Below are 25,461 nucleotides of genomic sequence, written 5' to 3'. Positions count from 1 at the left end.
GCGGATAATGATGAGAATTGTCAGAGGATACAGCAGGGTATCGATCGGTTGGAGACTTGGGTGGAGAAATGGCAGATGGAGTTTAATCCGGACAAATGTGAGGTAATGCATTTTGGAAGGTCTAATGCAGGTGGGAGGTATACAGTAAATGACAGAACTCTTAGGAGTATTGACAGGCAGAGAGGTCTGGGCGTACAGGTCCACAGGTCACTGAAATTGGCAACGCAGGTGGATAAGGTTGTCAAGAAGGCATACGGCATGCTTGCCTTCATGGGTCGGGGCATAGAGTATAAAAATTGGCAAGTCATGTTGCAGCTGTACAGAACCTTAGTTAGGCCACACTTAGAATATTGAGTGCAATTCTGGTCGCCACACTACCAGAAGGACGTCGAGGCTTTGGAGAGGGTACAGAGGAGGTTTTCCAGGATGTTGCCTGGTCTGCAGGGCATGAGCTATGAGGAGAGGTTGGAAAAACTCGGATTGTTTTCACTGGAACGACGGATGTGGAGGGGCGACATGATAGAGGTTTACAAAGTTATGAGCGGCATGAACAGAGTGGATAGTCAGAAGCTTTTTCCCAGGGTGGAAGAGTCAGTTAATAGGGGACACAGGTTAAAGGTGAGAGGGGCAAAGTTTAGAGGGGATGTGCGAGGTAAGTTTTTTACACAGGGTGTGGTGAGTGCCTGGAACTTGCTGCCAGGGGAGGTGGTGGAAGCAGCTACGATAGCAATGTTTAAGAGACATCTTGACAAATATATGAATAGGAAGGGAATAGAGGGATATGGGCCCTGGAAGTGCAGAAGGTGTTAGTTTAGGCAGGCATCAAGATTGGCGCAAGCTTGGAGGGCTGAATGGCCTGTTCCTGTGCTGTACTGTTCTTTGTTCTTTGTTCTTGACCAGATGGCCTACACCCGATGGTTCTAAAAGAGATAGCTGCAGAGATAGTGGATGCAATGTCTATGATTTTCCAGAATCTTTAGATTCAGGAATGTTCCCATCAGATTGGAAGTGTTACACTACCTTTCAAGAAAAGAGGTAGAGTGAAAACTTGAACTACAGGCCAGTTAGCCTTACATCAGTTGTTGGGAAGATGCTGGAAACTATTATTGAGGAAGTCTTAACATTGTACTTCGAAAAGCATAGTATGATTAGATAAAGTCAGCATGGCAAGACAAGGGCGCATGGTCTTGGGGTAATATTTTAGTGTAGATTGAGGATTGGTTAACAGACAGGAAGCAAAGATTGGGCATAAATGAGGCATTTTCAAGTTGGCAGCCAGTGAATAGTGGGGTACCACAAGGATCAGTGCTGGGACCTCAGCTATTTACACTCTATATTAATAACTTGGATGAAGAGACAGAGAGTAATGTCTCTAGGTTTGATGGTAATGCAAGGTTTGGTGGAAAGGTAAGCTCCAGGGAGGGCATAGAGAGGCTGCAAAGAGATGTAGACAGGTTAATTGAGTGGACAAGTTGGCAAATTGAGTATAATGTAGGGAAGTGTGAAGTTGTTCACTTTGGTTGTAAAAAGATTAAAACAGACTATTTTGAACAGGTGTGAAACTGGTATATGTTGATGTTCAGAGAGACTTGGGCTACTTGTACAAGGAATACAAAAGTTAACATGCAGGTGCAGCAGGCTATTAGGAAGGCAAATGGCACGTTGACCTTTGTTGCAAGTGGATTGGAGTACAAGAATGATGAGGTCTTACTAAAATTGCACAGGGCTTTGATGAGACCACACCTGGAATACTGTGTGCAGCTTTCATAGAGTCATGCAGCACTGAAACATGCCCTTCCACCCACCAAGTCTGTGCCAACCATCAATCATCCATTTATACTAAACCTACATTAATCCTATCTGCCCAACCACATACCCACAATTCTCCTAGCTACACGAGGGGCAATCTGTAATGGCCAATTTACCGATCAACCTGCAAGTCGTTGGCTGTGGCAGAAACCCATGCGGTCGCAGGGAGAACTTGCAAACTCTGCACAAACAGTACCCAGAACTGAATTTAGGTCGCTGGGGCTGTAAAACTGCAGTGCTAACCACTATGCCACTGCGCTGCCCACATTTGGCTGCCACCTTTAAGAAAGGATGTACTTGCACTAGACGTGATGCAGCGAAGATCTACTAAATTGGTCCCTGGGATGAGTGGGTGTCCGATGAAGAGAGGCTGAGTAAATTGGGCCTGCATTCTCTGGAGTTTAGAGGAATGGGAGCCAATGAAATTGAGACACTCACGATTCTGACAGGGCTTGATAGGGTAGAAGGGCAGACGTTGTTTCCGCTGGTCGGGGAATCAAGAATACAGGGGCAGAGTCTCAGCACAAGGGGCCAATCATTCGGGACTGAGATGTGGAGACATTACTTCACTCAAAGGCTTGTGAATCTTGGTAGTCTGTACCCCAGAGGGTTGTGGCTGCTTCATCGTTGAATACATTTAAGGCTGGGAGAGATAGAGTTTTAGTCTCCAGGGAATCAAGGGATATTGGGAGAGGGCAGGAAATTGGAATGGAAAACCAAGATCAGCCATGATCATATTGAATGGTGGAGCATACTCGATGGGCCAGATGGTTTACTTTCACTTGTGTTCTTGTGGACAATATCCCGGCTTGGGCTGAAAAGTGGCAAGTAACATGCACGCCACACAAGTGCCAGGCAATGACTTTCTCAAACTGGAGAGAATCTAAGCATCACTCCCTAAATGTTCAATGGCATTATGATCGGTGAATCCCCCAGGATCAACGACCTGCAGTTACCATTGACCAGAAACTGAACTGGGGCAGCCATAAAACTACCATGGCTACAATGGAATATTGGAAAATATTCTGAGGGACAGGATAAATCTTCACTTGGAGAGGCAGGCATTAATCAGGGATAGTCAGCATTGCTTTGCCATGGGGAGATTGTGTTTAACTAACTTGATTGAATTATTCGAGGAGGTGACTAGATGTGTCAATAAGGGTAAAGCAGTTGATGTAGTCTACATAGACTTCAGTAAGGCTTTTGATAAGGTCCTTTATGGGAGATTGATTAAGAAGGTAAGAGCCCATGGGATCCAGTGCAATTTGCCAAATTGAATCCAAAATTGGCTTGGTGGCAGGAGGCAGAGGATAATGGTCGAGGGCTGTTTTTGTGATTGGATGCCTGTGACCAGTGGTGTACCACAAGGATCGGTGCTAGGGCTCCTTGCTGTTTGTAGTGTGCATTAATGATTTAGACGTGAATATAGGAGGTATTGGCATCTGAGGAGTTGGACTTCGGAGTCTTCCAGACACTCGGAGGTTTGTCCCTTACAAAGGTAATGTCTCTCAATGTCTTTTGATCATCACTATTGACAAACCTATCGCGCTAATTAAATCAGGGGCATTCCCATTTTCTCTCTATGCAACTCTCTCTCAGAATGCAAATGTGCAAGCATATTTTCAGCTGCTTAGCTCTGTTGGATTTTTAAAGCATGTTTTGTGCAATGTCCTGTAAAAAAAAGGTTCAAGCAGTGTTCCATATGACGAAATTAATATGTTTCCATTTGGCAGGTGTGATTTCCGTCACAACATATTTTGTGCCTCATAGATGGTGGAGAGCTTTCGCAATCAGGAGGTCAGTTAATCTTTGAAGAATTCCCAGTCTCTGAGTTGCACTTGTAGCCACAGTATTTATATGCTGGTCCAGTTAAATTCCTGGTCAATGATTACCCCCAGGATGTTAATGGTGGGGGATTCAATGATGGTGTTAAACATCAAGGGGAGATGGTAAGATTCTCTTTTTTTGGAGATGGTCATTGTCTGGAACATGTGTGGCGCGAATGCTACTTGTCAATTATCAGCTGTCACGCTCATGAGACGTGTAGCAATGAAAATATAGAAACAAACTGCAAAGTTATAAAACTCAGAGCAATTTTAGGAGATTGGGACATTAGCTGTCAGCAAAATGGAAGACAAGTCAAGACTGATACTATGTCCTGCCTGTTAATCCACGCCCATTTTCTACTAAGACTGATAACAAACAATCAAACCCTTCTGCATGGAATTGAGACAGATAATCACACATGAATGTGAACTGTATTCAAACAAAGACAAAGACATTTCTCAGAATTTCCATCTCTAACGAACGTACATTACAATGAAATGTGAGCAGCCCTCATCTCCTCAAAATCGGGCATAAAAAGGCCATTGTTTAGCCCAGCAAAAACTGAAACCTAAAGTCACATGGGCGAAGCTAACATCTGTACGTTCACCTTGAAATATCATCGTTTTGAGGACAAAAGGGTCTCCTGCCAGTACAGAATATCAGACATAGAGATCAGTCTGGTATCTCCTTAGCCAGAGCGTAAATATCTAAAGCCAGCTTGAATTCCAGCAAAGCTGAGACAGAGAGACAAACAGCGATCACAGCAACATCGCCGAAAAGGCAGTCTAATGGGAGACTGTAGAAATATCCAGTCTAAACAAGAAGAAGAATTCATGCTGCTAATTCGAGACTTCAATTTGGTGCAGCAGAGAACTAAGCAATTGACCACCACCTCCAGTCGTATATTTTAACCATAAGAGATCTAAAACACCTCAACAAGTTCTAGACTACAAACACCCAGGCCTGCGTCTTTAAAATAGACTGTCCTTCTTAGATGATTCAACTGATTTACTGTAAACCACGAATGCCTACGACACAAGAACACAAGAAATAGGTGCAGGAGTAGACCATGTGACCCATCGAGCCCGCTCCACCATTTAATCTGATCATGGCTGCTGTTAGGCTTCAACTCCTCTTTCCCATCGACACCCTATATCCCTTAATTCCCTGGGAGACCAAACATCTGTCTATCCCAGGCTTAAATGTATTCAGATGGAGCCTGCACAACCCTTTAGTGCAGAGAATTCCAAAGATTCACAATTCTTTGTGTCAAATAATTTTTCATCATTTCAATCCCTTATCCAAAGACTGTGCCCACGTGTTTTAGATTCCCCGACCAGCAGAAACAATCTTTCATTGTCTACTCTATCCAGCCCCCCTCAGAATTATATATTTCAATGAAATCGCCTCTTATTCTATCTATCTTCTCTTGACAGTGCATGTGAGAGTGAATGCGTGTGCGAGTGTTGTGAACATTTTTGCGAACGATATTGTTCAATAAACAGTTAATCTTCTGTTTTAAACCTACAAGAAAGCCTGCCACAAGTAAAATACTCAGGGACTAACTCATCATTTTAAGCAAAATACGTTTGCGTTCAATTGGGAGGTGAACAGTGGGTACCAACCATACCCCTACCACATGTCTTTAGCCTATCCCAAGAATGTTTCATTGCTCAGGCATTGCTGAAAAGTACTGATTCAGTGTTTGAGGAGTTGCAAATGGGATGAACGCTTGTCAATCACCATTGCACAGCACCACGTCTGACCTTCTGTTGGAGAGAAGGGCATTGATGAAGCAGCTGAAGATGATGCAGCCTAGGACATGAGTCTAAGGAACCCATGCAGAGATATCCTGGGGATGAGATGATTGGCCATGAACAACTACAACCATCTTGAATAGTGCTAGGTAATACTTCAACCAGAGGAGAGTGTCCCCCTGATTCCCATTGACTTCAATTTTGTTAGGGCTCCTTGATGCTACACTCAATCAAATGCTGCCTTGTGATGCCAAGAGCAGTCACGCTCACTTCACCTCTGGGATTCAGCTCTTTTATCCATGTTTGGACCAAGGCTGTAATGTGCTCTGTTGCCAAGTGGGTCCTGGCAGAACCCAAACTGTACATCAGTGAGCAGGTAATTGCTGAGTAGGTGCCACTTGATAACACGTTCGACGACATGTTCCATCACATCATTGATGATTGAGTAGGATGATGGGGCGATAATTGTCCAGATTGGAATTGTCCTGCTTGTTCTGGACAGGACATGCCTGTGCAAATTTTCACATAATCTAGTAGATGCCAGTGCTGTAGCTGTGAGTAGTTACGATCTGGAATGCACTGAAACAGTGGAGGCACTTGAAATCATGGTTTTCAAAAAGGGAATTGGATATGCAAAGCCACTGATGTCTGCATTCCTTAGACATAGTGAAGACGGTGACGCAGTGGTAATGTCACGTAACTTGCAATCCAGAGGCCCAGGCCAATGCATTGCGGACACAGGTTCAAATCCCACCATGGCAGCTGGTGGAATTTAAATTCAATTAATTAATAAGTTCAATTAATGAATTAAAAAATCTGGAATTGAAAGCTAGTCTCGGTAATAATGCCATGAAACTCATCAATTGTCATAAAAACCCATCTGGTTTGCTAATGTCCTTTAGGGAAAGAAATCTGCCATCCTTACCTGGTCTGGCCTACATGTGACTCCAGACACTCAGCGATGAGGTTAACTCTTAACTGCCCTCTGAAATAGCCCAGCAAGCCATTCAGTTGTCAAGGGCAATTAGGGATGGGCAACAAATGTTTGCCTTGCCAGCCACGCCTATGAAAGAATAAAAAAGCAGTAGAGAATGGAGCAGAGTTGAGCAGTGTACTGGGGGAACAAGAAGGTAGAGAGAGAGAGATGGTTTTAATGGGATCACGAACACCAATGGTTGTGGTTTATCAATTTGGTAGCTGCAGAAATGTCATTATGAAGTGTGGTCCAAAGTCGAGATAGCAGCCTGTATATGTTGGTTTACCAATGTTTGCTGAGCTCAACACCTTATATATCTAATTTTATTTCGGTTATTGGAATTGCAAGCCTATATGCCTGGGGTTATAAGTATTTACTAAGATCAACAGCTTATATATCTTGTTCATCGGTGTTTATCGTGCCCCCAGACTGAATATCGTGGTGTACCAGCGTTTATTTGATCACCAGCCTATATACAGCTTATCAGGTTTTATTGGGATCACCAGCCTGGTGTTATGTGGGTTTACTAGCATCACCAACTTATATATCTATGTTTATTTGGTTTTTCTCAATATCACAAGCCTATATATCTGGGCCATGGGGACATGCTCCAGTCTAACAGGCTCAATATCTTGTCTAACAAGTTCTGGAATGGTTCCAACGTAAATATCATGTATTGGACTCTGTGGCTCTTAACCTTACGAGCTATTGACTTAATTTCAAGAGGAATAACTGCTGTCACTCTTTCAAATATAGCAGAGATAAATAAGATGAGTAATTTCAACACATTGATGCCTCCTGAACAACAGTGAATACTATGATCAGTGATGACTAGCTAAGGTATTTCTCACAGAACAGGGTTCAGGGAAGTCACTCTCCTGTTAGTGATGGAGAATGTCGTGGGAAATATAGCACTAGGCTCCACAGCTGAACCAATGTTGGCCAATAAGATGGATGAGTAATGAGACTGGTAGTACTAGGGTCTATCCGTAAATCAAAAGTTGACAACGAGATTGAGGTGATAGTGGGATGGATAGTATTAAAGTATAGAGGTGAATCAGTGCTTATCACTGCAATGAAGGTGTTAGTGGGATGAGAAGTACTAGGTTCAATAGTTACATTTGCATTGTTCAGTCAGATGGAGGGTTTAGTGGAACAGATACTATGCAACTCAGTAGGTGAATTGGTGCTGATCAGTGAGATGCAAGGGCAGGTGGAAAAATTGGCAACACTCTGCTCAAAGAATGAATTACTGCAGTTCAATGAGCTGAACAAATAATAATGAAAACAGCTTTAGGAGTATGATAACTGCTCAGAACATTGGAAAAATGTTGAGGTGACTTCTGCTGTGCCCGCAGGCATTTCTCACTGATCAGTGAAGGGATCACGTTTTGGTCATAGACTTAATAAAGAATTGATTCACCACCAGCCAAAGCCGCAAATTCATGAGAGGTTTCGGAAAAGGAGGTGTTGGTAATTCGGGTTAAGAACAAAACGCTGTGCAATCAGTGATAAGAATCATGTGGAACTGGTAGCAAGATAATTTCACCATTTAGGACAAAAGCAATATACTGCAGAAGCTGGAAATCTGAAATAAAAACATCAAATGTTGGCAACGCTCAGCAGGTGCACTGTGGAGAGTGAAACAGAGTTAACATTTCAGGTAGATGAACTTTCTTCAGAGCTGAAAGTTTCATCATTTTCTGTTTTTAGCATTAGTAAGGAATTGGTTCAAGATGAATCACACTTGTTGAGATATGCTCCATCGAAGGTTTTTTTATTTATTTATTCATTCATGGGATGTGGACATCGCTGGCCAGGCCAGCATTTATTGCCCAGCCCTAATTTCCCTTGAGAAGGTGGTGGAGAGCTGCCTTCTTGAACCACAGCAGTCCATCGAGGGTAAGTACATCCACAGTACTGTTAGGAAAGGAGTTCCAGGATTTTGACGCAGCAACAGTGAAGGAACGGCGATATAGTTCCAAGTCAGGATGGTGTGCGACTTGGAGGGGAACGTACAGATGGTGGTGTTCCCATGCATTTGCTGCCCTTGCCCTTCTAGTTGGTAGAGGTCGCGGGTTTGGAAGGTGCTGTCTAAGGAGCCTTGGTGCGTTGCTGCAGTGCATCTTGGAGATGGTACGCACTGCAACCACTGTACGTCAGTGGTGAAGGGAGTGAATGTTGGTAGATGGGGTGTCAATCAAGCAGGGTGCTTTGCCTTGGATGGTGTTGAACTTCTTGAGTGTTGGAGCTGCAGCCATCCAGTGGAGAGTATTCGATCACATTCCTGACTTATGCCTTGTAGATGGTAGTCAGGCTTTGGGGAATCAGGAGGTTAGTTACTCGCCACAGGATTCCCAGCCTCTGACCTGCTCTTGTAGCCACGGTATTTATAAAGCTACTCCAGTTCAGTTTCTTGTCAGTGGTAGCCCCTAGGATATTGATAGTGGGGGATTCAGTGATGATAATGCCATTGAATGTCAAGGGGAGATGGTTAGATTTTCTCTTGCTGGAGATGGTCATTGCCTGGCACTTGTGTGGCGTGAATGTTACTTGCCACGTATCAGCCGAAGCCTCGATATTATGTTGATAAATGTTGATAAAGCCTCAACATTTCGCAGTGTGACGGTGGAGTGACACATTTGATGTGGGGATCTCAAATTCCTCTCCCTGCTGAATAACCTAATGAATTATTTTTTATTAATTTTTAATTGTAAAAGAATCAGTAACACGAAATCTCTAGGAATGTATTTATTTGTCGCCTGTGATTGTTACAATATTCCCCAAACTACAACAGTGACCATACTGTTGGACGCCCTGAACTCGTGAGGTCTGTTTCTCTTTTCCTGTTTTTTTTTCCAAAAAGTAAATATTATGACTGCTATCAGCAACTGGAATTGATATTTAAAAGTAAATTTATTTTATGAATGAAGGAGCCCCGAATAAGTGGTGAGACTGTGGTTTATCAATTCTTAAAACAATAGCAAATCACTGTTCTTGCTGGAAGTCTGCGCTAAAAGCGTGCAAATTTGGAAACACTCAGGCCAGACAACTGTGGAAATTCTTGTTAGGATCATATGCAATATAAATGGATGAACTTTCAGCATTTAATTTGGCCTCCATGCCATTACCTGATTGGAAATTCGGCTGTTCTTTTTTTTTAAATCTTGGAGTTGCAGCGATTGACTTTATCTGTTTGCTCAGTGAGTGTAGTTAATCCTAGTCAACATGGGAACCGATTTTCTGCTCGGTTGGATTATCCCTTGTATAAATAAGGCGAATCCTCTCAATCTAACGATCAGAGAATTGCTCTCAGTATCAGGACCAACCTTCGAATCATCGATTCTGATCGAAAGGAAAATAATGTCTCTTGGTTTTCTGATCAGACTGCAGATTCTATGGACGCTTTATGATGTACAAAAGATTTACTACCCGCTTTTGGCTGCTGTTGGTGTCCCAGGTAAGTTACTACCTGCAGCTGGTTTATCAGTAACCAGAGATTTACAGTACGTGGCATCTTAGTCTGCATCTCCAGGTCCTTGGTAATTAGGCTGCCTACAGTACAACAGTTACTACACTTCAAAGTTATGCTGTAAAGAGCTTTGGGACGTCCTTAGGTTGCTAAATGGATTTCTTTATTCCTTTCTTTCTTCCCTATTTCCTTTCTTTCTCTTTCTCTTTCTCTCTTCATTTTTCTTTCTCTCTTTAATGCAATCATATTAAGATCCCAGTGTTCTTTCCGACAATGGCATAAGCTATGTAACTTGATCATTCTCTTAATTAAAGTTTTTGCACTTGAGTTGAATACAATGGTCCGGTGCCAGACGAAAAATGTTTTAAGAGCTCAGAAATGTTCTTTTCCTTTTTGCAAATATAGCTAGTTAATAATTTGTACAAAGTAATTCTAACAGGTAAATGATAAATGCATTGTTGATCCAATATGAGTCAGCTGACTCGCTTTCTAATCTTTTCAGTTCTTGGACAATTTCACTGTTTCTGAATGGTTAAATTGAGATCTAAGATTGATCTACAGTTTGTCATTATTCATTTCATTTAATGGTTTTGTCTCTAATAACTAATCTGCATTAGCAATTTAATCCTATCCCCCTCTGGTACAGTTCTTCGTATCTCTGATCAGGGCATACAGAATCATTGGAAGGGGGACATTATGAGAGTGAAATCAGTCGATATTGGATGGTGTCTTAAACTTCTATGAAATGGGAATTTTGAACTGACCACTGGAGTAAAAGGGCAGGATTAACACTGCCTTCAATTTAGATCGATTCTGATGCTGCATGATGTCACTAGTGATGCATTCATATTATTCCACTGCTTACAGTGATGCCCAACAGTACAAATATAACCTGCAATACAATTCAGAAACTCGCCTTCAAAATGAACTTTGATTTTACACTCTGCTTGTCCAAAATTCAATGTTCTATGAGCAACAATTTTCCAACTGTTACATTCACATGAGGAGGGTTTAAAGAAGCATGACAGCCCCCCATTTTACTTTCATGTTTAGTCGTCTTTTCTTTTTTTACAACCCCCCTTTTTTTTTTGCATTTATTTCATTTCATCTTAGTTTGTTCAGTTTGCTTACCCACTGTTTTTTTTTCATGTTTGCACTTGCTCCTGTTCAATATTTAGTCCATTAACACCTATTCTGTACTAATGCATTGTCTTTCAACAGACCATTAACACATTGTTTGATTTTTTTTTAGATTTAGAGATACAGCACTGAAACAGGCCCTTCGGCCCACCGAGTCTGTGCCGGCCATTAACCACCCATTTATACTAATCCTGCACTAATCCCATTTTCCTGCCACATCCTCACCTGTCTCTATATTCCCCGACCACCTACCTATACGAGTGGCAATTTATAATGGCCAATTCACCTACCAACCTGGAAGTCTTTTGGCTGTGGGAGGAAACCAGAGCACCCGGAAGCAACCCACACAGACAGAGGGAGAACTTGCAAACTCCACACAGGCAGTACCCAGATTTGAACCCAGGTCACTAGAGCTGTGAGGCTGCGGTGCTAACCACTGCACCATGGTGCCACCTTTGCTCCAAGACCTTTTGGTCTGATTAGTAAGTTTGCGGACGACTCAAAGGTTGGTGGAGTTGCGGGTAATGATGAGGATTGTCAGAGGATACAGCAGGATACAGATCGGTTGGAGACTTGGGCGGAGAAATGGCAGATGGAGTTTAATCCGGACAAATGTGAGGTAATGCATTTTGGAAGGTCTAATGCAGGTGGGAAGTTTACAGTAAATGGCAGAACCCTTCGGAGTATTGACAGGCAGAGAGATCTGGGTGTCCAGGTCCACAGATCACTGAAAGTGGCAACGCAGGTGGATGAGGTAGTCAAGAAGGTATACAGCATGCTTGCCTTCATCGGTCGGGGCATAGAGTATAAAAATTGGCAACTCATGTTGCAGCTGTACAGAACCTTACTTAGGCCACATTTAGAATATTGCGTGTAATTCTGGTCGCCACACTACCAGAAGGACGTGCAGGCTTTGGTGAGGGTACAGAGGAGGTTTACCAGGATGTTGCCTGGTCTGGAGGATATTAACTATGAGGAGGGGTTGGATAAACTCGGATTGTTTTCACTGGAACGAAGGAGGTGGAGGGGCGACATGATAGAGGTTTACAAAGTTATGAGCGGCATGGACAGAGTGGATAGTCAGAAGCTTTTTCCCAGGGTGGAAGAGTCAGTTACTAGGGGACATAGGTTTAAGGTGCGAGGGGCAAAGTTTAGAGGGGATGTGCGAGGCAAATTTTTTACACAGAGGGTGGTGAGTGCCTGGAACTTGCTGCCAGGGGATGTGGTGGAAGCAGAGACGATAGCGACGTTTAAGAGACATTTTGAAAAATATATGAATAGGAAGAGAACAGAGGGATATGGGCCCCAGAAGTGCAGAAGGTGTTATTTTCGGCAGGCATCAAATCGGCGCAGGCTTGGAGGGCCGAATGGCCTGTTCCTGTGCTGTACTGTTCTTTGTTCTTTGTTCTATGTGGCCTTGTCCAATCTGCACATTCTCCTTTGTTATCTCTTGCCCCACCCCCACCTCACTTGCTTATAACCTGTGATATTTTTAATATTTGTCAGTTCCGAAGAAGGGTCAATGACCCGAAACGTTAACTCTGCTTCTCTTCCCACAGATGCTGCCAGACCTGCTGAGTGATTCCAGCTATTTTTGTTTTTATTTCAGATTTCCAGCATCCGCAGCAGTTTGCTTTTATTTAAAGGACTTCCCTCTTTTCCCACTCATTGTTTGCCCACAACAGGTTTAAACGTTTTTATTTTTTGAAAGTGGATGCACTGGCCAATTCTGTAGTTATTTGATTGGTTAATTGCTATGATCATAAGAAGCACCAATCGGACATGTTTTCTCGAGTTTAACAAAGAAAGAGGTTAACTTTACTGTACTTAAACCAAACTAAGTAAAATAATAAACGAAACTCCAACTTTCACGCACACATGCACAGACTCTATCATGTCGCCCCTCCACCTCCGTCGTTCCAGTGAAAATAATCCGAGTTTGTCCAACCTCGCCTCATAACTAATGCCCTCCAGACCAGGCAACATCCTGGTAAAACTCTTCTGTACCCTCTCAAAAGCCTCCATATCCTTCTGGTAGTGTGGTGACCAGAATTACATGCAATATTCTAAGTGTGGCCTAACTAAAGTTCTGTACAGCTGCAGCATGACTTGCCAATTTTTATACTCTATGCCCCGACCGATGAAGGCAAGCATGCCGTATGCCTTCTTGACCACCTTATCCACCTGCATTGCCACTTTCAGTGACCTGTGGACCTGTGCACTCAGATCTCACTGCCTGTCAATACTCCTAAGGATTCTGCCATTTACTGTCTACTTCCCACCTGCATTAGACCTTCCAAAATGCATTACCTCAAATTTGTCCAGATTAAACTCCATCTGCCATTTCTCCGCCCAAGTATCCAACCGATCTATTTCCTGCTGTATCCTCTGGCAATCCTCATCACTGTCCGTAGCTCCACCAACCTTTGTGTCATCCGCAAACTTACTAATCAGACAAGCTACATTTTCCTCCAAATTATTTACATATACTACAAACAGCAAAGGTCCCAGCACTGATCCCTGCGGAACACCACTAGTCACATCCCTCCATTCAGAAAAGCACCCTTCCACTGATACCCTCTGTCTTCTATGACCGAGCCAGTTCTGTATCCATCTTGACAGCTCCCCTCTGATCCCATGTGACTTCACCTTTTGTATCAGTCTGCCATGAGGGACCTTGTCAAAGGCTTTACTGAAGTCCGTATAGATAACATCCACTGCCCTTCCTTCATTAATCATCTTCGTCACTTCTTCAAAAAACTCAATCAAATTATTGAGACACGACCTCCCCTTCACAAAACCATGCTGCCTCTCGCTGATAAGTCCATTTGTTTCCAAACGTAAATCCTGTCCCGAAGAATCCTGTCTAATAATTTTCCTACTACGAATGTAAGGCTCACCGGCCTATAATTTCCTGGATTATCCTTGCTACCCTTCTTAAACAAAGGAACAACACTGGCTATTCTCCAGTCCTCTGGGACCTCACCTGTAGCCAATGAGGATGCAAAGATTTCTGTCAAGGCCCCAGCAATTTCTTCCCTTGCCTCCCTCAGTATTCTGGGGTAGATCCCATCAGGCCCTGGGGACTTATCTACCTTAATGCTTTGCAAGACACCCAACACCTCCTCCTTTTTGATAATGAGATGACTGAGACTATCTACACTTCCTTCCCTAGGCTCATCATCCATCAAGTCCTTCTCCTTGGTGAATACTGATGCAAAGTACTTATTTAGTACCTCACCCATTTCCTCTGGCTCCACACATAGATTCCCTTCTCTGTCCTTGAGTGGGCCAACCCTTTCCCTGGTTAACCTCTTGCTCTTTATATATGTATAAAAAGCCTTGGGATTTTCCTTAATCCTGTTTGCCAATGACTTTTCATGACCCCTTTTAGCCCTCCTGACTCCTTGCTTAAGTTCCTTCCTACTGTCTTTATATTCCTCAAGTGCTTCGTCTGTTCCTAGCCTTCCAGCCCTTATGAATGCTTCCTTTTTCTTTTTGACTCGGCTCACAATATCCCGCGTTATCCAAGGTTCCCGAAACTTGCCAAACTTTTCCTTCGTCGTCACAGGAACATGCTGGTCCTGGATTCTAATCAACTGACGTTTGAAAGACTCCCACATGTCAAATGTTGATTTACCCTCAAACAGCCGCCCCCAATCTAAATTCTTCAGTTCCTGCCTAATATTGTTCTAATTAGCCTTCCCCCAATTTAGCCCCTTCACCCGAGGACTACTCTTATCCTTATCCACAAGTACCTTAAAACTTATGGAATTATGGTCACTGTTCCCGAAATGCTCCCCTACTGAAACTTCGACCACCTGGCCGGACTTATTCCCCAATACCAGGTCCAGTACGGCCCCATCCCTAGTTGGACTATCTACGTATTGTTTCAAGAAGCCCTCCTGGATGCTCCTTACAAATTCTGCCCCATCCAAGCCCCTAGCACTAAGTGAGTCCCAGTCAATATTGGGGAAGTTAAAATCACCCACCACCACAACCCTGTTACCTTTACATCTTTCCAAAATCTGTCTACATATCTGCTCATCTACCTCCCGCTGGCTGTTGGGAGGCCTGTAGTAAACCCCCAACATCGTGACTGCACCCTTCCTATTCCTGAGCTCCACCCATATTGCCTCACTGCATGACCTCTCTGAGGTGTCCTCCCGCAGTATAGCTGTGATATTCTCCTTAACCAGTAATGCAACTCCCCCACCCCTTTTACATCCCCCTCTATCCCGCCTGAAGCTTCTAAATCCTGGAACATTTAGCTGCTAATCCTGTCCTTCCCTCAACCAAGTCTCTGTAATAGCAACAACATCATAGTTCCAAGTACTAATCCAAGCTCTAAGTTCATCTGCCTTACCTGTTATACTTCTCGCATTGAAACAAATGCACTTCAGACCACCAGTCCCGCTGTGCTCCGCAACATCTCACTGCCTGCTCTTCCTCTTAGTCTTACTGGCGTTATTTACTCGTTCCCCCTCATTTATTTCACTTGTTGTCCTACTTCTCCGGTTCCCACCCCCCTGCCACGCCAGTTTAAACCCTCCCGAATGACGCGAGCAAAACTTGCAGCCAGGATATTTGTGCCCCTCCAGTTTAGATGCAACCCGTCCTTCTTGTACAGGTCCCATCTGTCCCTGAAGAGATCCCAATGGTCCAGATATCTGAAAACCTCCCTTCTACACCAGCTGCTCAGCCACATGTTTAGCTGCACTATCTTCCTATTTCTACCCTCACTGGCACGTGGCACAGGGAGTAATCCAGAGATTACAACCCCAGATGTCCTGTCTTTTAACTTTCTACCTAACTCCCTAAACTCCCCCTGCAGGACCTCATCACTCTTCCTGCCTGTGTCATTGGTACCGATGTGTACCACAACCTCTGGCTGCTCACCCTCCCCCTTCAGAATGCCCCCTGTCCGTTCAGAGACATCCTTGATCCTGGCACCAGGGAGGGAACATACCATCCTGGAGTCTCTTTCACGTCCACAGATGCGCCTATCTGTGCCCCTGACTATAGCGTCCCCTATAAGTATTTCTCTTCTGCGCTTTGTCTCTCCCTGCTGAACAACAGTGCCAGCCGTGGTGCCACTGCTCTATCTGCTGGACTCATCTTCATGCAAATGAACAGCCCATGTCCGGGGGTTTCTTTCTCACAACCAGGGTACCATTGTAAAAGTGATAGTCTTGATGCCTTGCTAATGTTAATTGGCAGCTCCTTTAAATTTCCTATGTCTTGGTTCTTGCTGGAGCAGGGCAGACATTTCATCTCACATCATAGCCCTTGCAAACTAAGTGGCCGTCTTAAGCTGTGAGCAAAGTCACCTTTTATCTGTTGTTTTTAAATTTCTTTGAAAAAAAAACCAAATCAGATGGTTGAAAAAAAAATCAACATAGCACGTTGGCGTGAAACTCAGTTCACGTATTCCAATGTTCTTGTGGCCAATCGGCCATCTTGCAACAACTTTAAATTTGACCTAATCCAAACCTCTGCTGCCTATCTCCTCACTCTCACCAAGTGCCATTCAGCCCTCTCTCTTGTGCACGCTGAGCTACATTCGCTTCAGTTTCAGCAACACCTCAATTTTAACTTCCTCATTTTCTAATTCTTCCAAAGCCTCGCTGCTGATTACCTTTACAACCTCCTCCACCTATAGAACTCACTGAGATCTTTTGCTCCTCCAATTCTGGCCTTTGGTGCATCCCCAATTTTTTTTGGTGCGCCATTGTTGGCAGTCGATGCAGCTACTTAATCCCTAAACTTTGGACTCATCTTCAGAATTGAAGAAAGACCACTTACAGGACTTATGGGAAAGAGTAAGAGTTGGAACAAATTCAATATTTTTTTTCAGATAACAGGCAGATACAATAGGCAGAATGCCCCCTTTTATGCTTGTCAGTTAATGGTTCCATGGTCCAGATTTTGAACTGCTTTCAACTGCACATGTGTGGACTCCAAATTTTCCTGTCCTTTTCAAGGAAATAACGACACAAACATCGACAGTTTCGCCATCATTCTGATGGCAAAATCCAGCCCAATGATTCGAAAACTCTCCAGCACTCTTTGTCCACCTTTAAGATGTTTCTTAGCTTCTACCTCTTTGACCATGCTTTTGGTCCACTGTCCTACTATCTCAATGGCCCAAAATCTGCAGTTGTAATTATGGTCAAACTGCCAGCTGTATAATACTGACAGCAAATTCTGAAATCCACACATGCACAGTTAAACGCAGAAATCCAGAGGTTGCTGCCTCTGATGTCCTGTTATCCCAAACGGGGCTGATTTTAATGCAGCGGGCTCAGAAAGGGGCACTGTTCATGTTCATAACGTGGGCAGCAGCCCTACCGAGTCGATGCGGCAGACAGCCATTTTACATAGGGGAGAACCATGTCTCCCCAGTCACGTGTTGTAGCAAGAGGCGACATCGATTATGGCGTCAGATGACTCCGGAGCAGGTGCTGGTGCCATACTTAAAGGCCTGCCAGCCCTGCATTCACTCCTACCTTGAAGCCATTTGCTGCTCTGTACAGCCTAAAACTCTGTCTGACTGTTTCCTGTACGACGATGGCTGAGGAAAGACACAGTGTGGTCCCACGGTTCATTGATGCCTCCCTGCAGAGTCTCTTCCTGCTTGTCAGGGAAAGGCGGGAGGTTTTCTTCCCTGGAGATGGAAAGAAGAGGTCCTCCCATGTGACCAAGCAAGCCTGGGTGGAGATCACGGAGGAGGTCAGCAGCCGTTGGATCACCCAGCGCCACTGGGTCAAGTGCAGGAAAGGGGTCAATGCCTACTGTATTCTTCCAAGGTGAATATTCCATACCAGTCACCTTTATGAGCATTTCATGTGGTTATGCAGGAGCTTGCGTGACATGGGGAGGGTAGTAGCTGTGCAGCATTGGCTGACAGATTCATGGCTGCCTCTCAGTCACCGGCCACCTTTTTTCACAGCTCACGTCCCCTTAACTCCCCTTGCAGATACATTGGTTCCCCCATTAGGAGACGAGGGGTTGACATGAGCAGAATTGTCATGTAGATCTGTCTGCCATTCTCTACTATCTCCATCCTTCCTATTTCAGGACAAAAGGGCCCGTAATAGGAGGGAGCAAGCCCAAACTGGCGGGGGACACCCAGATCTCCATCCATTCACCTCTGCTGAGGAAGAGGCATTGGTGATTCTGGGAACCCAGGGTGGCCACACAATATCAAATGGGGAGATTGGAATCCCTGTGCAAGAGAGTGAGGACTGATGTCCATCAGCATGCAGTTATCTGATCTGCGTATCTGTAACTTAAATTGTTTCCTGATTCATTTCTGCCACTGCAATTTGTCAGTGACTTAATAGATTTACTTGTTTCATACACGTCCAAATTAATGCCAAAACAGGAATCTTTGGATAGTAAATTTTGGAAAGTTTATTAAAGGAATAAGGTGTACTTAACAAACTTAGGACAATGTCTTTTACAGCTTCAGCCGGTTGTGCAGTCTGTTGAAGTATAGGTCAGGATTCACTCTATCCGGACTCCATCTTGGACTCGAGCCCACTCGTGTAGGTTGACACATGGTTCTAGACGACAAGTCTTCAGAATTTTCTCGGAACAAAACCGAACGGAACCATGATTTTAACCCCTGGATGACCATCACACCACGTCAGAGCCAGGCAATTATTAATTCCATAATTGGCTCTTGCTTTTGCTTTTGGTTTGTAATCACATCTTCCTCTAGCAATCTCCTGGCCTCAGTATCTCAGACAGGAATATAATGCAGGTGTTTCACACTGCCCCTTAATCCGAGTTTGAACAACTTCTCTGCTCACTAAGATAGATCCTGCAAGGCCATGATATACTATCCCATGGACGTTTATCAGGGATCCAAAAGGTTCCATTGTTTGGACAGTCTTGACTAAAATTGCACTTTCTTACACAGATGCAGAGACTTATAGTAATTAAAATTAGCAAACTTTAAATGAAAACCCACTCTTTCTAATATGACTATTGATTCATTAATTATAAATCAGTCAAGTTTCATTACTTTTTCATGACTGGTTATTACAGTAATTTGATTAATGCATGTAGTTAATGGTTGACATATTTCCATCTACAAAAGATGATGGACACTCAACAAACAATCTATTGGGGTGTTTTCTTGATGCACATTTGCTGATGGCTGTGAAAGCCAATCCTTGAGAGGCAGGTTTCGCCACAAGTGCTGTACATGAACCTGCCAGGTGACACTGTGAGTTGTTGCTTTTGGCTTTGGCGCCTGTTGCCAAGCTGCTGGAACCACTGTTTGTCGTTATAGTGCCCACCAGTTCCACAGGATGTGTCGCCATTTCCCTCTTTCGCCAGCTCATGACTCCCAGGTGAGATTGTTGACATTTAGATCCTTCATGACACGTTTGCAAGCATCCACTAAAACAATTTCAACTCGTGGAGCAGGACTTGAATCTGGAACCTTGAGACTAAGCAGTGAAAGCACGGCCAACTGAGTCACAGCTGACATGCAGTTAATGTAGCATACAAAACGCGTTTTTAGTCAGATGCTGGTATTAAAATGGATTGCTTGACTTTGTTAGTGATTTCAGTGGATACAGTATACAAATGCTCAAGTTAAACTAAAATCTAACTACCCAGGCCGAATGTTGGAGACCCATATTACACTTGGTCGGCATCAGGAGATCTGTATAGCCTAACTCACATATGTTTGTGTTCTGTCATTCAGGTTGCTGTTCGCAGAGGTCTGCAGCCACAGGGAGTCAGTTGTCCACCCCTGAGTAGAAGGACCACCAAGAGGAGGCACCATGACTCTCTTGCACTGTCCACCAGCGCAGATACTTTCACCTCAGTGGGTACGCTTGGCATTGGAATCAGGTTCACAAGTGCACTACAGAAGCGTCCGTACAGCGGGCTGGGGCTAAGACAGCTGAGGCCATATACAGTTGGAGGACGATGGGTGCCAGGCCCCTTCTGAGCCAGATGATGATGACGATCCTGTTGGGTTGGCAGCACAGGTCATTCTGCAGTAGCAAAGGCAACATTTTCCGGAGATACCAGAGGTCATGCAGAGCCCTGAGCGGACAATGGAGGAGTCTATCCATGCCATGATTGCTGCTATGTCTCAGGCATATGAGTGCATGGCTTCATCCATCGAGAGGTTGGTGACCATCATGGAGAGGCAGATCCCGCATATGCATGCAGATCTCCACACGATCGGCTTGGTCATGAGCTGAATGTAGCAGCGGCAAGGCAGGATAAGCAAAAGGAGCCTCCTGGAGGTTTTTCCAACTCCTGGTCCTACTCTGGTGAACAGGGAGGGCAAATAAAGCCTTCAAAGGGATGAGGAAATGTTGCTATCTGCATCTGGGGGCTCCCTTCAGGGCACTCCGTGTAACAACCATCTCCTCAGCCCCTCCACAGTGAGCCCAGCTCCAGCAGCTGAGACACCTGATGAGAGTCCTGCACCAATCCAGGATACCCGCAGGCAGCCAGGGCCGTCCAGGCCTCAGGCAGCCAGAGGACGGCTGTCAAAGTCATCCCAGGCCAATTCGCAGCCTGACCAGCTGCTGCCACCAGGATCATACCACGTAGGAGCACCTACAAATGTTTTAAGAAGTGCACAAAGCCACACTTTGTGTCTCACTGATTTACAATATATGTTTTGTGGTGAGTAATTAGAAAGATCCTTTGTTCAAATAATTAGTTTTCATTGTCTGAAAGCCCTGTGCCATTATGCCTTAATGGTGAGCTGCTGAGCTCCCCCTTCTCCCTTAGAGCTATGTAAACGTGACCACAGCATCATTAACGTGCCAATCTGATGAGAGTGCTCATTAACATATGCTTTCCCATGGACACTAGCGTCCACTGTAGCCATTCACAGCACAGAGACAACAATGGAATGGAAGGGATGGAGTCTGTGAATCAAGGTGTGCTTTTAATTCATGCTCTGTGAATGGACAGCAGGGTGGCTGTAAAAGAGTCATTATGAAGTTGTCTTTCGCGTCCTTCCATGCTGCAAACCTGCCTGGCCTCCTGCATTGGCACCCTAGCATATGATAATTCTGTTGGTGGAGTTGCTGATGGACCTCAGAGCCCAAGCTTGACGCTGGCCCACTCTCTGTTCCAGCAGTGTGAGCAAAGTGATCCATAATGCAGTAGTTAGCCATCTCAATAATGAAGCCGTCAATCCCACAAAGAGCTCCTCTTGCCGAACCCTGGTAACCAAGATCCCCTTGTAGAGCCCCAAGGACCCCAGGCGCTCTTTCAGAGCCCACAGCAAGACAGTCCCATAATGGATTCGAGACACTGCTCTCTCCCGATCCAGCAATGCTCAAGGTTGCCTAACATTGTGACAATGTGTCCTCTCACCTCAGTGCCGTTATCTTTTACCGGTCATGAATCCCGAAGCACCTGACGGCTGCCTGCCATTCACAGAATCACTCTGTGATCATTAATTCATTTTGATTATATTTTAATGCAGGTAAAGCATCATTTTGGCAATTTAAAATAGGTTCCCGTCGGACACGTGGCAATGCTACCATTGTGTTTTCCCGCCACTGATAAAAACTAGAACCAACGTCACGATGCCGGATTACCAGGCAGAAGTTGCGTTGCAATTTATAATGCCCCCAAGCCACCATACCCACCCTCAAGAGCTGCACTAAATTAAGCCCAGGGTGCCTATTGTGTTCTTAGTAGATGCATTGAGCACAGAATCAGTGCTTTGAGGCAAAAGTCTACTTTTTATGCACTGTTCTCGCTTTAAAAAACATTCAAAAAGTTGAGTATTATTGAATGAGATGTAGCTGACGTTTTAAAGCCACACTAGGTTAAAATTACTGCTGAACAGCCGCTCTGGCCTGGATAAAAGTAAACTTAGATTTCGAAAGTAAAAAAACTAAGTTTTATTTGTTATAAGATTGCTTATGGTATTTTAGCTTCTCTCTTAATCTATGTGTATTTCCCAATCTTTGTTTGACTCACTAAAATGATTAACAAGTGAATGATAATTCAGGATTATCACTTGCTGGCTTGCTGTCTGTGAGAATTCTTCAAGCCGATTAGCTGTTCAGCCTATTTGATTATTTCACTGTGCCTGGACGCCAGAGATTCACTGTAGATGTAATCAGAATGACAATGAAAAGGTAATAATGTAAACCAACACTGCTGACTCTACTAAATCTTTGTGAGCAACTTGCTTCGAGATCATAGACAAGGGCTGTACCTTTGCTGCTGACCTCAAAATCCTGACACCTACACAGCTGGAACTCAAATTTTGTTTGATAACGCTCCTGTGAAACACCGTAGAACATTTTTCTGCATTATATATATGCAGATTCCTGTTATTATTCATAGTATTTTCATTTTCTGCCTTTGTATTTTTGGTGTGAAACATCACACATGACCCCAAATATCTAATTACTGATGATGGAGGTTAGTGTGCCTGTCGCTTGGTTCATCCAATGATTGGTCATTCGGAATCCATGAATTCAGGATTCGACTGGAACTTGCTTCTCATATTCAAAACAAGCAAGGATTCAGTGTTTAATATTCCCATCAGGAGCAGAAATATGGAACAAGTATCGCTAGGTGGATGATTGCTGCCAGGAAGAACTCCAGGGTGCCTCAATTCCCCTGGGCAACCTGATCCTGCTAGCAGGCCACTAGGTTTTACCGAGCGGTGTCTCCCTGTGGTAGCGGACCACTCTGCCTTCTATCAAATTGATATGGATGTGGGAAGAGGCCCTAAGTGGCCATTACTTGTCTGCTTATGGGCCTCAATTGGCCTGGTATGCGAAGGCCGTCCTTGGCCCTCCCTGCCCTGGACTAAATTGAAATATATCGGGAAGGCGACGGACACTCCACCCCTTCCTTCCCACGCAATTATATGCGCACACCTGCCTCCATTGCATCCCTGGGGACCGATACAATTCAGCCCAATAACTCAGGTCAATTGATATAACAGGCTTCCTAGGGAAATGGCTGAAACATTTAGTCTTGATTCATTCTGTTGTAAATTAGACAGATTATTTTTTCTCGGAAAATATTTTGAGATATGATATATGAACAATTTTAGACATGCCGTGTTGTAAGTGAAGTGTGCTTGGGAGGAACAGTTGGCTTTGGATCTATGGTTCCAAATCTTTCCAACACTGGGTGTTCCCTCACGTATGTCTGGGTCTGTTATAGATGGGTTGATAAAGATTAATTGTTATAGTTCCTCGCCAACTATCTTATTATTTTGATCAAGTGACTACCTGGATGATGGAAGGCCAAACTAGATTGTCCTTGGTCATTTTCACCTGGCAAATCTTATGTTTCTATTTTTCTATTATATGTATTACAAACAATGGATGGGAAGGTTTGATATAGCTCATTGACCAGAAAAGTGCTCAGTACCCTAAACAAGTGGCCACCATCAATGCAAGAGCATAAACAATCAATGTTGTCAGCTTACAGTACCATTCAGATACCACCACTGATCACCAACTGGTGCTACTTCTAGACCTTTTGCATCACTTATTTGATGCTCCATTATTGACTACTCTGATGACAAAGCTGACATTCTAGATGGTCTGCAGAGGTTAAAATAATTAGTTTCCATCAATGGATGCCAAGGCAAACTGCATTTTGTTTGCTACATTTCAGGTTATTGTAAAGAACATTAATTGAACCTATTCTATTATTTCACTGGAAACGCAACAAACCTCTGTTATCAGCAGTTTTCTGGTGAATAATTCTCTACTTTTCTCTTTCTTACAGTCAACATAGTGACAATTGCAATCCTGTCTCGAGGAAAGTGTGGCCTCTCCAAATGTGTCACTCATTACCTGATGGAAATGGCAGTGGCTGATCTACTGGTCATTATCATTGATCTGATACTGAGGCAGATTCCTATTGTTTATCGGGAACAATTTAGTTTTGTGCAGTCCATTCAAGTGTGTAATATCCACGCCATCCTGCTTTATGCTGCCACAGACTGCTCTGTCTGGTTCACAGTCACTTTCACCTTCGATCGATGTGTGGCCATTTGTTGCCAGAAGTTGAAAACTAAGTATTGCACGGAGAAAACGGCGGCTGTGGTTCTTGGAACAGTGGCTGTGCTGAGCTGTTTTAAGAACAGTTTCTGGTATTTTCTGTATACAAATGAATATTGGCTTTCTAATAACCCCTGGTTTTGCCGTGTGGCATTCAATGTATCTCGTTCATTGGTCTGGACCATCATTGAATTGATGCATTACATTTTAACGCCATTTATCCCATTTATTTTTATTCTACTGTTCAATGCATTGACCGTCAGGCACATTATAGTGGCTAGCAGAGGGCGCAGGAGACTCCAGGATCAGAGCCATGGAGAAAGATCCAATGACCCAGGGATGGGGAACCGCAGGAAATCCATGATTTTACTGCTTGTTATATCAGGAAATTTCATGTTGTTATGGGCCGTGTTTTTGGTGTCTTCTATATTGAGACGATTGGATTATTTGGGCTATCCGATTTCTCTGCCCACATTTGTATCTGAAATCGGTTTAATGCTCCAACTCCTAAGTTGCTGCACAAACACTTTTATTTATGTAGTGACCCAGAGGAAGTTCAAAGAGGAGCTGAAGAATGGAGTGAGATATTCCCTTGCAATGATGGTCAAATTAATCCGATGAGAAGACCTAACACTTTCTCGCATTCTTCTGAATTTTCTGTATTTTCGTGTCATGTTCCATAGAATGCTCTGTACGGATCCTTTAATCCTTCATATTTTCTGCAACATTTCCTAATGCGGATGCAAGTTAAAAGTAAATGAATGCCATAGTCCGGGGCCTTGTAGTAATTTTCTTTGCAAGGGCAAGGCTGAGACACAAGCTGTAATTTCAGAAGATACTGGTCCAGGAGTGGTTAATTGATTTAGTCAGTTACCTGCTGAGGGTTATTTTGGGAATATGCCCTTTTTGTGAATATTTCTCAAAAATATATATCATTAGTTTGCAATGCTCCGTCACTAAGTGTGTGCTTAATACCTCACTGTAGACAAAGCAGCAGGAGCATTGCCAACTATGTTAGTCTTTGCACGGTCATGTTACAGATAGAGGAAATAAGTCAATTGTCATTAAATTGAAATACACCCTGGAGCGGTAGTCTAAGTGGGTATTTTTTGTAGAAGTTTCAAGGAAGATTTTGATTTATCAAAATGATTTACCTTTCATAAATCCGTGTTGACTCTGTTTTATCATATTTTGATTTTCAAAGTGCCTTGTTACTACGTCCCTAATAATAGATGCTAGCATTTTGCCAATACTGATGTTAGGCAAACTAGCCTATAGCTCCCTATTTTCTTTCTTGCTCCTTTCTTAAATAGCCGGGTTATGTTTGCTGTCTTTCAATCCTTCAGAATTGCTCTAGAATCTAAGAAATTCTGTAAGATAAAAACCAATGCATCCACTATATTTGCAGCTGCCTCTTTTAAAACCACAGGATGGGAATCATCAAGT

The 25,461-nt window shown here is 43.7% G+C and overlaps 1 protein-coding gene across 1 annotated transcript; it reads left to right on the top strand.

Moving 5' to 3' along the window:
- Positions 1-9,732: 9,732 nt before the first annotated feature.
- Positions 9,733-24,636, top strand: LOC137357281 (probable G-protein coupled receptor 139). The gene is made up of 2 exons (XM_068023500.1): positions 9,733-9,829; positions 23,741-24,636. The coding sequence occupies exons 1-2, from the start codon at positions 9,733-9,735 to the stop codon at positions 24,634-24,636; spliced, it is 993 nt and encodes a 330-aa protein (XP_067879601.1).
- Positions 24,637-25,461: the final 825 nt, after the last annotated feature.

The sequence above is a fragment of the Heterodontus francisci genome, chromosome 48 (genome assembly GCF_036365525.1).
Source record: "Heterodontus francisci isolate sHetFra1 chromosome 48, sHetFra1.hap1, whole genome shotgun sequence".
Lineage (NCBI taxonomy): Eukaryota > Metazoa > Chordata > Chondrichthyes > Heterodontiformes > Heterodontidae > Heterodontus > Heterodontus francisci.
Note: the sequence above shows the minus strand (reverse complement) of the source record. Positions and strands in the feature narration are given on the sequence as shown.

Excerpts from the sequence above, each read along its gene's own strand:
- LOC137357281 (XM_068023500.1), top strand. The coding sequence starts at position 9,733 with ATGTCTCTTGGTTTTCTGATCAGACTGCAGATTCTATGGACGCTTTAT. Across the intron at positions 9,830-23,740 it reads GGCTGCTGTTGGTGTCCCAG|TCAACATAGTGACAATTGCA; the intron begins GTAAGTTACTAC and ends TCTTTCTTACAG.